Here is a 15,021-nt window from a genome sequence, read left to right as displayed (position 1 = left end):
AAGAAAAAAAAATGGTGCAAAATAAAACTATTTCATGTGACGGAAAACTTTCCAAAAGTTTCCAAAATAAAAACATTTAATGATATGAATGATGATTACCCAAAGATTCACTCTAACTAAAGTATTTGCATAGTGCTTTAGAATAATTTTTGGACCTCATGGTATCCTAGTGCGAACTTACCACACTTACCATGTGACTTAGATGTTTTCATTATTCTTATTTTTTAAAGTTCCTATTAAATTAGCCTATTTATCTGTTATGGAGTTTAAAAAAAAAGAAACATGTTGAAATGTAAGAAAGCTTTCCATCCATGTTCAACTAGCAATGGCAGACTCCACATTCAGTGCCATTTGTTGGTTAGCCTGAGGGCCCCTGAGCATCCTGAAGATGTCCCAGAGTATCTTCTGGGTCATTTTTGAATATGCCAAACTTCTTAAAGATGATGGACACTCAGTGCCTTCATCCAGGCACTGTAGTTTTCTTTCCCTTCTTTGTTCTATTATAGCAAAGAGTTTTAGGAGATATTTTTTCTATCCTGTTTTTAGCAGTCTCTTTTTTTCAATCTGCTCAATATAGTTGAGAAAAGGACATCTTTCAAATGTAGTTACAACTGTTTTATTTCTGAGAACAGAAGTCATTTTTTGCCTGAGTTACAGCACAATCAAAACCTAAAAATAAAGTTGTTGTTGGATGAATCAAAGTACTCCTTTCAATTTAGTCACATAGGCTAATAAAGAGTACATTCATTTTATTCGACTTCATCTTTCAAAACAAAGAATAGTGAGACTAATCTGAAGATATAAAGGTAACATATGTTACTTGTCAAAAATTCAGAGAGTTAAAGAAATGAAAGTCACTTGTGTTCCTACCATGTGAAAATAACCACTGTTTACATCTCAGAGGATGACCCTGCAGTCACCTTTTCTGTGTCTCTGTTTACTTAGTAAGGGCTTCCCAGGTGGCACAGTGATAAAGAATCTGCCTGCCGATACAGAAAATGCAAGAGACGCAGGTTCGATCCCTGGGTCGAGAAGATCCCCTAGAGTAGGAAATGGCAGCCCACTCCAGTATTCTTGCATGAAAAATCTCATGGACAGAGGAGCCTGGCAGGCTACAGTCCAAGGGATTCCAAAGAGTTGGACATGACTGAGCCTAGCTCACAGATTTACTTAGTAGAGAGCTCAACTGTTTCTGTAATATCACCCTTGCTTTGTCTCTTGGTGTATACAGTAGTGTGTATCTGTTACTCCTAATATATTGCTCCCCCAAGCTCGCCCCATTGGTAATCATCAGTTTTATTCCACAATAAAACTTTCCCCCTCCTCTGACTGCCTTTGGGGGTCAGCCAAATATAAGTAATGTTGGCTGATTCCCTCGCTATAGCAAAGCTCTGAATAAATAGCCTTTGCTTGTTTCATCCCATCGTGTGGTCTTTGTTTCCACAGTATCTTGCTCTGAGTAATACCGAAGTGCTTCCAGTGGACTTCAGTCCTGAAAGCCCCATGGATCCGCCTACCACCCACCTCATCACCACTTCACTGGCCCGTGTTCTGTCCTGTCCTCCTTGCCCAGTTTACTCGAACTATGTTAGTATCCTGGCCATTCCTTGTATGGGCTTCCCTGGTGGCTCAGTGGAAGAATCTGCCTGCAATGCTGTAGGAGACACAGGTTCGATCCCTGGCTCAGGAAGATCCCCTGGAGAAGGAAATGAAAACACCCCACAGTATTCTTGCCTGGGAAATTCCATGGACAGAGGAATCTGGCAGGCTGCAGTCCATGGGGTCACAGAGTCGGACACCTCTTAGTGATTAAACCACCACCACCATTCCTTGTATATACCCGGCCCAGGGCCCTTTTCACTTGTTCATATCTTTGCCTGGAATTCTCTTCTCTGAGTTACTCACATGGGGTATTTCATTACCACTTTACAATCTCGGCTCAAATGTGACTCTATCAAAGAGACTTTCCTGTTTAATACAGACCTGCCATTGCATACACATGCCCCAGCCCTCTTTACACCCTCAGCACACTCCATCTTCTCCATATCATTTGTCACCTCCTGACATACTGTGTATTTTCTTGAATGTTTGTTTATTTTCTTCCTCTTCACTCCCAACTAGAATGAAAACTCCATGAGACCAGGGATTTTTTTACTTCCATTTCTCCTGTGCTTAGTTCAGTGTCTGGCAAGTTGAAGTCACCCCATCAACATTTGATAAATGATTAATTAGTTGTGAAATCTTATATCCACAGCTTTTTTAGTGGTGCCATTTTTAAAACTTGTATATCACAGTACCAGGAGAAAACAAAAGGCACATTCAAAATTAGCAATTTTAAAATAATTGAATAACATGAGTGTTTGCAAAGGCGAGGGCAAGAATTGGGAAACCATCAGGGCTTCTCAGGTGTCACTGGTGGAAAAGCATCTCTCTGCTGACTCAGGAGATGCAAGAGATGTGGGTTCGATCCCTGGGTCAGAAAGATCCCTTGGAGATGGAAATGGCAGCCCACTCCAGTATTCTTGCCTGGAGAATCCCATGGACAGCAGAGCCTGGTGGGCTCTAGTCCATGGGATCCCAAAGAATTGGACCTGACTGAGCACATGATGGATAGACAGTTTTACATTGAACCATAATTTTCAACAACTTCATTATGCCATTTTTACTATTAACTGTACCTCTCTTCTACTTTAAAAAATGAATCATTGAGACTTACAGTATTGTATAAATATAATGCTGTATACTCAGTATTATGGTTATTCCTCTAGGAGAGGAAGGAAATGACAGATGTGTTCCTTACGGTCAATACATAGATTTATCAATTCTACAGGGACTGCTATTTAGGAAACCACAAACAAAATCACCAGGTGTCAAACAATGCATAATTATACTTTTAATCATTAATCATTTAGAAGGGACACATGGGGTTAAAAAAAATAATTGAATGGACATTACAAGGTCTGAATTTTAATCTAAACTTGATCAATAAGAGTTCTTGACAAGTAATTTCAACTCTGTGGGTCTAAGTTCCCTCATCAAAGAAAGAGGTGAGACAAGAGTACTTCTACAGTCTCTTCTACATCTAAAAGCCAAACTGCTCCATTGGAAGATGGTGATCTTCACCAAGAGAGTGAGGTTGAATTTAAAGGAAGTGTGTCAGCAGCGCTTACTAATTGAGGAAAAAGCAGTTACTGGAGTTGAAAGCAATGTTGTGTTCTGTTTCTGGGTTAGGAAGTCATTGGTCTGGAGCCTGCATGCATTATAGCTGTTTCTTCTCCCCTCTCTTCGCTCCTTCCTCTCACACAGTGCTCTTCTGAAAGGGTATGCGGGGAAGGGGCGGGGGTACCTATATACAATGGAATATTACTCAGCCATAAAAAGGAATGAGATTGGGTCATTTGCAGAGACATGGAGACTGTCATACAGAGTAAGAAAGAGACAAGCAAATATTGTATATCAATGAATATATGTGGAATCAGAAAATGGTAAAGATGGTCTTATTTGCAAAGCAGAAATAGAGACAGAAATGTAGATATGGGGGGGCACGCGGGGAGGGCGGAGTGGGGAGGGTGGATGATGACTTGGGAAGTTTGGATTGACATATACACACTGTTGTGTATAAAATAGGTGACGAATGAGAACCAACTGTACAGCACAGTGCTCTGTGTTGACCAAAATGGGAAGGAAATCCAAAAAAAAAAAATGAGATGTATGTATACACATGGCTGATTCGCTTTACTGTGCAGCAGAAGTTGACACAGCAGCACAGAGTAACTGTACTCCAATTAAAAAAAAAAACTAAATAAGCCATAAGTATACATACATCCCCTCCCTCTTGAACCTCCTTCCCACCTCCCCCGTCCCACACATCTAGGTCATCACAGAGCACCAGGCTAACAATTATGCAAATAATGATAGTGATGATAAAGAGGAGGAAGAGAGCAGGAGGATAACAATGAACCAAAATAACAATGATATTAAGAATAATAATTAATAAAACTGAGATGTATAGCAAATAAGTAAAATTGAGATCGTACACGAAGAAAAAATTAAAAATAAAAGAATATGCAAGGGGAAATGATCAGTCACAAGAGCAGTTTTGATTTGCACAAGACCGTTTCACATATAAGAAGCTCAGACAAAAACAATTGTATTTTCTCCTTAGAATCAACTGTGTTCATCCCCCAGTCTGAATACTCCATCAACGAGGACGTTGGCGAACTGTTCATTCCCATCAGGAGAAGTGGAGACGTGAGCCAGGAGTTGATGGTGATCTGTTATACACGGCAAGGTAGCTCAATTTGCAAACGAAACAAAATGTCCCCACAAAGATATAAATAAGCTTCTTAACATGTCGGAGCTATAACATTAAGCCATGAGGGTTATACTTTATTAGCATAATTTTCAAAAAGAAAAAAAAAATGCATGCAAACACCCTCCTTCACTGTGGCACCTTTGAGGGTCTGGAAGGACTCTGCTGTTTATTGAAAACATTTCTGATTTACTTGGTTTACTTACTCTAATACTCAAGGCCTTTGGGATTGCAGGAAATTAAAGTTCCCCTCCCCCAGTCAAGCCTGCTCAAGTAGAAGGAGATTACTGTTAGAAACAACAACCAAAAAAAGAGGCAAGAAAATGCATACCCAAGGAAAAGAACTAATTTTAAACTAGTTTGAGATTCATTGCAACCAAATTTAAAAATGCTTGTCTTGCTCATTGAGTCAGCATGCTCTGAAAGGTGATTTTATGTAACACAAAATTTAGATTAATACATAATATCATTAATATTCTAAATACCTTCTTAGGAAACAGGTAAATTTTTTCTAAGCATGTGAAAGAAAAGGTCATAGATGCAGTTAACACCTTAGCAGACTTTCATTAAAATTTTCATTAATGTATATGAGTTGAAAGTCAATAAAGTATGGTGGTCAAAATGCAAATTTCAGGATCAACCTTGAGCTCTGGGTCCCAGAGCAAGTGCTTTGACTTCTATAAACCTCAGTTATCGAACATGTAAAACCCAATAGACTGGTTAAGAGGATTAAGGAGGCAATGCATGGAAATCACTTGGCACTTTGCCTGCACACTGTAAGCATTTGAAGATTAGGAGCTATTATATTATATTATCATGTTGCTTTAAAAAGACCACTGGCAGGAAGTAGAGGAGAAAACACTTGAAATGTAATATTTGTCATATGTTGGAGACCATTATGAAGATGACTCATGATGCTAGAACAGTATGTAGACGCAATTTCGATTTCCAGGAGTGTTCATAGATACGATGGACCATGAAAATGCTGCAGATGAAAATAATCGTTTCTGGAAATACCCCTGTAGTATGTTTTATAAGCCCCTTTGGGTCTTCCCTGCCTCCAGGAACGGCAAGAGGAACCGTGCCAACGTCTGTGCTCTCCTATTCTGATTACATATCCCGGCCCGAGGACCACACCAGTGTTATCCGCTTTGACAAAGATGAGCGGGAGAAGATGTGTAGGGTCGTTATAATTGATGACTCCTTGTATGAAGAGGAGGAAACATTCCACGTTATCCTGAGCATGCCGATGGGTGGGAGAATTGGATCAGAGTTCCCAGGGGCTCAGGTTACCATCAAACCCGACAAAGACGACGGTAAGTACTAATTTACCTAAAAATTATTCCTCCTACTGGGCAGACCAGCTGTCTAAACCTTCTAGAGGCACAGCCCTCTAAACAGAAAGAGTGAGCGTAAAAGAATTTTCATGCGCACATTTATCTTATGCTTGACTTTATAGTATGATTAAGTTTCTAGGCTGGCTGCATCAACCCATTGTCTTTCTTGATTTAATGTTTTGGAAGGGTAAAGTCACACCTATGTGGGTTTTCTCCTGTGTACAGTTTCTTTGACAATGCCATGTCCCGTTAAGTGATTAAACTTTAAAAATTTCATGGCGAAGAATCGAAGCAGTTTTAGTAAATGATTTGTTATTTTATTTGTTTTGCTTTGATTGTAAAAGCTTATTTGTTGCCACTTGAATCTCTGTGTTTGAACTTGTTTAATCAAGAAGCTAGCAGACGATTCTATTAAACAAAGAACTAGGAAGGTGATAAGTATATGGGAAATTAAGTCCAACAGGCTTCCAAAAAGGAGGGAAACCTAATTACCATAAAATAATCCTTCTCTCAGGCTTCCCTGGTAGCTCAGATGATAAAGAATCCACCTGCAATGCAGGAGACCTGGGTTCGATCCTTGGGACGGGAAGACTCCCTGGAGAAGGGAATGACAACCCACTCCACTATTCTTGCCTGGAGAATTCCATGGATACAGGAACCTGGCAGGTTACAATCCATGGGGTCGCAAAGAGTCAGACATGACTGAGTGACTAAGACACACACACACACACACACACACACACACACACACACACACACGCATTTGTTAATTAGGAAGAGTATATTAAGTCAGTGCTAGCAATATTTCACTAATCTTTGCTGTCAATCTTTGGAAGTTAATTAAGGAACATTTCAGCTGATTCCATTTTCTGCTTTTGTGTGCCAACCCGCAGGGGTTTTAGCTATAGTGGCTGGCTTCCTCAACCACCATGGAGAAATTAACACGCGGGTAGATATAAACCAGAGACATGTAAAAGGTAGAATGATGCACCCTGTGGTAAATGTAACTCAAGTCAGTGCCATCCAAAAGCTTACTGACATTGGAAAAGCTTTCTCAACAGCAGGAGTACCATAGAGAAGAAAATATATCTAGAGCTAGAAAATTACATCATGGCATGGTGTGTGGGTGAGATATAGTTTATTCGTTTGTACTGAACTGACAGGCCTGGTCACCATCCTTTTTATTCTTGAATACTATTATTTACATTTGGGTAAACTCCAGTTAAGTAAGGGCTTCCCTGGTGGCTCAGCTGGTAACGAATCCGCCTGCAATGCAGGAGACCTGGGTTCGATCCCTGGGTTGGGAAGATCCCTTGGAGAAGGGAAAGGCTATCCACTCCAATATTCTGGCCTGGAGAATTCATGGACTGTATAGTCCATGGGGTCGCAAAGAGTTGGACACAACTGAACAACTTTCACCTTTACCTCACCACTTAAGTAATGCCAGGTCACTATGTAAGGAATGGCCAAACTCATTTGAACTAACAGCTTGATGAAGTGACATTCTTCACTTCATCTTGGCCAAAAGGCCAAGAAATGATGACAAAGTTACGTTCTGTATTTAGTATGCTTGAGTTAGAACAAAATTAAAAATCAAGAAATGGAAAAATGACTTTCTAACTGTTCAGAATATTAATGCATTGAAGCCATTAACAGACTGTTTAATATAGTTGATAATGCTAAGGATTCAGTGAAAGCTAATGGATGTTTAATGAGTTTCTAGTCTGTGGGAGACATTGCAAGAATGCACTGAATAATAAAGATTATACCAGTTTTTCCACATGGGAAGAATACTAGTTTAATGATGTAGATATTACACTCTTTGAAAACAAAAATAAGATAAAGGAAAACATATATAAAGTGTCTTGCCTTTTAAAAAATATTTAATCTCACATACCATACACACAGCCAATATTTATTGCGTACTTACTAAATGTAATATATGGGGACTATAGAGACATTTAATATGGAGGCCAAGATCTCACAAAACTTAAAATCTGTTTAGGAAAAAAAAACCCTAAGTACATAAAAGGTTAAAGGAGAATAATTTATAAATGATCATTTGAAACAGTGAAATGGAGACAGAAGATGGCAGTTCAGTTCAGTTCAGTTACTCAGTCGTGTCCAACTCTTTGCGACCCATGGACTGCAGCACGCCAGGCTTCCCTGTCCTTCACCATCTCCCAGAACTTGCTCAAACTCATGTCCATCAAATCAGTGATGCCATCCAACCATCTCATCCTCTGTTGTCCCCTTCTCCTCCTGCCTTCCATCGTTCCCAGCATCAGGGTCTTTTCTAATGAGTCAACTCTTTGCATCAGGTGACCAAAGTACTGGAGAAGAGAATGGCAAGAGAATTGAGCAAATGTACAAAATGAAGTACCGTATTGGAGTTCTCAAATAATAAATATACCTTTAGGCCTTTAAAAGAAACTGATTTTAAATGTTGCCTCTTTTTAAAATGACTAAAAACTAATATAGGGTGGTCTACTTCCCTCATTTTTTACCTCCTTTGGGTTAAACATAAACCATCTTATGATAAAGGGTCACTTCATATCATTTTTTTTCAAATTGTAATAGTTTCAGGAGAAGAGTTGTGCAATTATAGGATCAATTCATTTTTGACAAACTCATGAGTGGGAGAGGGCAGGAAGAAAAACAATGTTTGTGAATGTGAATGCGTGAGTCATTCCCCAAATATGATTAGGAGGGTCCAGAGAAGAGAGACTTTCCAGGCTTGACCATGGGAGGACCCACAAGGTCCCCAACCCCAGTCCTCTCTTCTTAATTCTGGACCTGGCTGGACACAAAAGCCTAGAAGGCCAGCTATTTATTGGGAACAGCACCACGTGGGGCTGGGGTAAGGGGCATGCATTAAAATAAAGGCAAGTGAGCAAGGGTCTGAGGCTGCTGGGATGGGTTCATTAGCATAGAGGTACCTTTGACTCAACCTGGTATGGTCATTGGCTCTAAAGGACCTTGCTACAATGCTGTTGTGAACTGGTCTTTTCGAAACTGTTGATACAGTGTGCTGCTCACAGCAGGAAAGGCATTCAGAGCTTTGTTCCTCTGCACACACATACGAACTTGGCAAGCAGCCACTTGAATCTCTCCTGCCAGTCGCATGAAAACATTCACCGCTATTACCAGAAAAGGCAAAAGCTCCAGAGTTCTCTATGAGAACAGCTCACCATTTTATATAATTTACATTGAAGAATGACCTTATGGCTCCCAAGAAAGTGAGCACAGGGAACCGTGCCAGGGCATGGGGATGGTTCACCCAGAAGTAAGCTCTCAAATTCATGGAGTGTAAGCTAACAGCTATGTCATGTCATCTTCTAGAGTGATTCTAAGATACAAAGGCTGCAATATTGAATAGGATCATACTGGTCGCAGTATTAAGCCAACTCATATCTTTGTTTTTCAGGTCTCCATAGGTAGCATATATGTCGTATAATAATAACTCTAACAAGAATACTGGAGTGGGTTGCCATTTCCTCCTCTAGGGCATCTTCCTAACCCAAGGATCAAGCCAATGTCTCCTGCATTGACACTGTGGATTCTTTACAACTGAGCCACCTGGGAAGCCCAATAACTATAATATATAGTCATTAATAGGGACCTCCCAGGTGGCACTAGTGGTAAAGAACCCACCTGCCAGTGCAGGAGACATAAGAGATGCAGGTTCAATCCCTGGATCGGGAAGATCCCCTGGAGGAGGACATGGTGACCCACTCCAGTATTCTTGTCTGGAGAATCCGCATGGACAGAGGAACCTGGGCTACAGTCCATGGGGAGCAGAGAGTCGAGCATGACCAAAGCGACTTAGCATGCATGCATAGTCATATAAACTATTGTAGCTTAGGTGTGCTAAGCCTTTTACTTGAATGATTTCATTTAATACAGAGACACACAGACTATGAGCATGGTTCTCTTATACTCAGTTTTATTATCTTTGAGCGACTAGGTAACCTTCTCAAGGTCAAATAGCTGAGAAGAATTTGCCAGGCTGACCAGAGTCCATAGCACCAATCGGTATGTTGCCCGCATCATAGTGTACAGGCAGCATGTATATTTAATGGGTATTACATAGTGTATATTTTACACTATAATATTTGAAAATAGCATGAGGCATCCTAGTAGAGATGAAGCAAGCTGTATACTTTTCTATGCTTGCAACACTTGATGATCCTAGAATACTTCAAATGTTAGCAGTTACAGATATTAGGCTAACTTGTGCATGAATTATTTTGGTTCACCTTTATCAGTTAAAATTCCTCCAGGATCATTAGGAGAACATATGAGTAGAGTCTGGCAGTTCAATTGTACAAAGTAAAGCATTGCTTTTCCACATCATTTAGCAAAGTGCCTAGTGGGAGGTTTTCCCATCTGAAGGACTGGATTTGAACTGTCTTGTCAAGCCCTTGTGGATAAATGGCATCTTGTGTTTGTTTTGTCTTTTGCGTGGTAATACTATCTGCCTCACTCACTCCCATCTTTTCCACATGGGAGAGAGAATGCTGGCTATGTAATACCATCTTATAGACGTCGAAGGATAAATATTGCTGATTTATTATCACTAAATCCCAGGAAGCAAGTCACTAAAAACATTAGAAACTTCAAGATCTCAGTCACAGGTGAACTCCATGTTAGTGCTAAAAATCACATAAATGTGAGAAACAACTTCTCAGATCCTAGACTTCAGATTTTAATAAGCCCAATTTCAATAAGCTTGAAATTATTATTAAAAGAGATATTACAATTAAAAACCACAACAAACTTCATAAGAGATCGAACCATTAGAAAAGATCTCTTAGTAACTGTTAGTGTCAGCATCAGAAACTCCAAATTATTTGCCAGCTGCTGCTGCTGCTGCTGCTAAGTTGCTTCAGTCGTGTCCGACTCTGTGTGACCCCATAGACGGCAGCCCCCCAGGCTCCGCCGTCCCTGGGATTCTCCAGGCAAGAACACTGGAGTGGGTTGCCATTTCCTTCTCCAATGCATGAGAGTGAAAAGTGAGAGTGAAGGCGCTCAGTCGTGTCCGACTCTTAGCGACCCCATGGACTGCAGCCTACCAGGCTCCTCTGTCCATGGGATTTTCCAGGCAAGCGTACTGGAGTGGGGTGCCATTGCCTTCTCCATATACGCCAGCAACAGAGGTCTAATGTATCCTTTTGTCTAAAACATAAAACACAAAGAAAATGCTGATAAGCTGAAGCTACAGCTTAGCTGAAAACAGAGCTTTTAAAGCTTTGACCTGTGTGCTCCATGTTGTAAAGAGAGGTCAGAGCCTATGAAATACTACAGTGAAATCACAGAGGTCTGAGTATTTATTTAGTAAGTCCAGACAGTGCACATATATGTACCTGTGGTCTGTTGAAAATATATGCTTCATAAAATCGATTACTAAATAGACAACAGCATCTCCTTTAATTGTTTTAGAATGAAAAGTTAAGAAAGCGTTTTGGAATTTATGTACTCTTTTCTGAGACCTTTGGTTGAGCAATTGGTCACTGTATAAATGTGACCCTTTTTAGTTTGGTTCTCTACGACACTTGTCACCAGCTGAAGGTAGATCTCAGATTAGAAGTCCTGAAGGGCCACCATGTTCTCGGGATATCTTCCTTGCCCTGCATAGGTAGATGTTACCTTTCACAGGAGGCTGATGAATTTTATGATTTCCCTGAGAAGCAGGTCTTCATTCTGCCTTACTGAAGCAGACGTTTGCATCTCTTCTCTCCCTTTACTCCTAGTTTATCAGTCAATACATACCTTTTTTTTGGTCATTGGCCTTTTAAATCTTCCTTAAACGATGTCAAGAAACTTGGCTACTGACCTTGAGAGATGCAAAATTACCCAGCAAGGAACACAGGTAATAGCATTTGATAGAACCAGTGAGCTGCATTGTGCTGCCAAGAATCACGATAACAATGTATGTTAGAATCATAAAGTGTAGCTAAAACTAGAAAAGCCTCTTTTCTTTGGGCCATCTGTAACAATTCAAAGCACTTAAAATTATGGATAAAACTTTTCCCTTCACACTTCTAGAGACATAAAGCATCGCTTCATCCTTTTCCTAAGAAACAGGTCTTCATTCTGATGTAGTGAGACAGATGACTGAAATAATATATATTCAGACATTTGTTTATTTAAAACGTTTGCTGAGCATCTCTAATGCCCCAGGTGCTGTGCTAGGGTGAAAGAGAGAAAGGATTTGTCCCGCCCTCACTCTCTCTCTCTCTCGATATATATATATATATGTGTGTATATATATACATCAACACCACATAACACTTAGTAGCATGCACCCCTGAGGGCACCGAGGACACCGTGATGAACACGACAGGCCCAGTCTATAGAGGATTTCCACAAGAAAATAGGCCGAGATACAAGACAGCCACTGAAAAAACCGGGCTCCACGTGCAGTGGGTGCTTTCAAACAGCATCGAGTGCTGCCTGAGGTTCCGGAAAAGCCCCACCAAGAATCAGGAAGACTGAGTCATGGGAGTTGGCAGCCCAGAAATTGATGTGCATTGTCACATGTCCCCTCGGGCTATGACAGTTTCATCACCATGAAGACCACTACAGTGTCCGGATGAGCCAAATCACAGAACAGGTCAGCAGTCACGGAGTTTAACACAGTCCTGGGGAAAGAAATCAAAGGGCTGGTAGAGCTTTACCAGTCAGTACTTAAAAGTCACAAGAGTCAGAATACTGGCACTTGCGAGAGAAAAACAGCTTTCTCTTTACACTTCATAGGGCTGAAATGTATCTCAGCTTCCATTTCCCTGAGGGTGTTTCACAAACAATCTGCTTTACGATCTCAGGAAGGATGCCACAAAGCTGGAACTCTGCGGTCAAAATGCCAACAAGAAACCCGTTCTTCTTTTGTTGTCATTGTTTGAGAATCACGCTTATTCAGAAGGGTGATTTTTCAGGACTGCACCCACCGCCAGGGAAAGCTTTAAAAAGCTTCACATTCTCGGTGCTGCAAGGTGATCCTATAAGTACAGAAGAAAATTGTAAAGAGTACAGATGGCACTTTTACACTTTGTGGATCTGTGGTGTGTGGTCCCTAGCTCAGTAACCTGATAAAATACCACCTATACTACACAATGGGCTTCCCTGGTGGCTCAGTGGTCAAGAATCCACCTGCCAATGCAAGGAGCCGCAGGAGATGCGTGTTTGATCCCTGGCTCAGGAAGATCCCCTGGAGAAAGAAATGACCACCCACTCCAGTATTCTTGCCTGGAGAATCCCATGGACAAAGGAGCCTCGTGGGCTACAGTCCATTGGGTCACAAGGGTCGGACATGATTGAAGCGACTTAGCATACAACAGGGTTGAAAGACGTACTGAGATTTGTACCCACTTTCCAACGGGGCATTATCCTCCCAACACATCTAGCTTGCTTGCCTTAATTGACATTGGTCCAGAATACATAAAGTTCTTTAAAATGTCTGCACATCTTAACAGCTCTACGTACCAGACTTACTTCAAGATACTGAGAGGACAAATAAACTATTAGCAGGAGAGGTTTGATTAATTCTCTGAGGACAACTTCATTACCGTGTTCAAAACATGATATCCCTCGACATTTCTGTGAAGAGGGAAACTCCATTAAACTCTTGTGCTATCATTGTGGGGGCCCCCAATGATTAAGTTATGTGAGGAGTCTGTTTCTTACTTTTCTTTTGAAACAAGGAAAGTAATATAGGCATATGAGTCACCATGGCCCTAGCGCCTTAGCTTCTGAAAGAAATCAATGCAAATCAAGGGAAAAAATAGAGAACAGTAGTCCTTGCTCTAACCTGGTTTTCCTCCTGTATCCTTTTTTTTTTTTTTACTGTTTTATTTTTTTATTAATTAGTTTATTTTCTATTTTTTAACTTTACAATATTGTGTTTGTTTTGCCATACATTGACATGAATCCACCATGGGTGTACATGTTTTCCCCTTCCAGAACCCCCTTCCACCTCCCTCCCCATCCCATCCCTCCGGGTCATCTCGGTGCACCAGCCCCGAGCACCCTGTGTCATGCATTGAACCTGGACTTTAATTACTTTATTTACCATTTATTTATTTGGCTGCACCAACTCTTAGCCGCAGCACATGGGTTCTTTAGTTGTGGGATCTAGTTCCCTGACCAGGGGTTGAAACTGGGACCCTGCATGGGGAATGTGGAGTCTTAGCCACTGGACCACCAGGGAAGTCCCTCCTCCTGAATTTTTAATCTTGGTGACTAGTTCTACCATGACTAGACTTTTATCTTCCACTCTCCACCCCAAATCCTTGATTCTGTTTCCTTTATACCTCCAAATGTTCACTGTCTTTTTCACCCATCAGAACTGCTACCATCTTGTGCTAGCCAGCTTCACGTGCATGCATGCGTGCCAAATCGCTTCAGTCATGTCTGATTCTTTGTGACCCCATGGACTGTAGCCCGTCAAGTTCCTCTGCCCATGGAATCCTCCAGGCAAGAATACTGGAGTGGGTTCTCATGCCCTCCTCCAGTGGGTCTCCCTGACTCAGGGATTGAACCTGCGGCTCCTGCATTGCAGGTGGATTCTTTACTGCTGAGCCACTGGGGAAGCACCCAGCCAGCTTCGTTATCTAGCCTAAATTCCTCTCTGCTTCCAGTTTGCCCACCTGCCATGGGCATCCATCCTCCAGACCCTTTACATGCGTATTTCATCACATCCCTCCCCTTCTTGAAACTGAACCCACTTGTCATGTGATAACTTCTAGGGTAAGCTTCCAACCCCTTGGCACAGCACATGTGACCTGCTATTACCTTCTTTTTTATTTATATTTATTTGACTGCGCTGGGTCTTAGTTGTGGCATGTGGGATCTAGTTCCCTGACCAGGGATTGAACGTGGAACCCCTGCGCTGGGAGCTCAGAATTTTCACCACTGGACCACAAGGGAAGTCCCTGGCTGATGCCTTCTGTTTTCCCTTTCCCCCATCTCCTCACCCCAAGTAGCATACCAGCCATGCCAAATGCTTCCTAAGCCCCCAAATACTTGAAGCTGTTCCTTTTATCCCAGGAGGTTATATGGCTTTATTTTTTTAACCTCGCTTTTTAAAACTATCAGACAGCTCTTCATTCTCTATAAATTAAGACAAAGCACAAGTTGAAAGGATGAAACACGATGTTATCTTGGGGCCCAGATATATTACTGGGTAAATTTTATCTGAATATGAGAAATTGTCTGAAAATCATAGTATCTATATTTTTATCTTCTGGGTTTATGGTTTCTCCTTACTGTGCAAACCATTTATAAGAAAGAATGATTTTTTAATTCTTATTTTTCCTTGAGAGGAAGCAACTGTTTTCCTTGCAATAAAACATGGGGATAGTCAGCATAAAC

At 41.1% G+C, this 15,021-nt stretch overlaps 1 protein-coding gene across 1 annotated transcript in view; it reads left to right on the top strand.

Annotated features, from left to right (window-relative positions):
• Nucleotides 1-15,021, top strand: part of FREM2 (FRAS1 related extracellular matrix 2) — a 159,164-nt gene that overhangs the window by 83,307 nt on the left and 60,836 nt on the right. The window contains exons 5-6 of the mRNA XM_081547767.1: nt 4,166-4,291; nt 5,377-5,628. Of these exons, the coding sequence (XP_081403893.1) occupies nt 4,166-4,291; nt 5,377-5,628 (378 nt within the window). The remainder of the gene's footprint in view (nt 1-4,165; nt 4,292-5,376; nt 5,629-15,021) is intronic.

This window comes from Giraffa tippelskirchi, chromosome 12 (genome assembly GCF_054371585.1).
Source record: "Giraffa tippelskirchi isolate mGirTip1 chromosome 12, T2T-mGirTip1v1.2.pri, whole genome shotgun sequence".
Lineage (NCBI taxonomy): Eukaryota > Metazoa > Chordata > Mammalia > Artiodactyla > Giraffidae > Giraffa > Giraffa tippelskirchi.
Note: the sequence above shows the minus strand (reverse complement) of the source record. Positions and strands in the feature narration are given on the sequence as shown.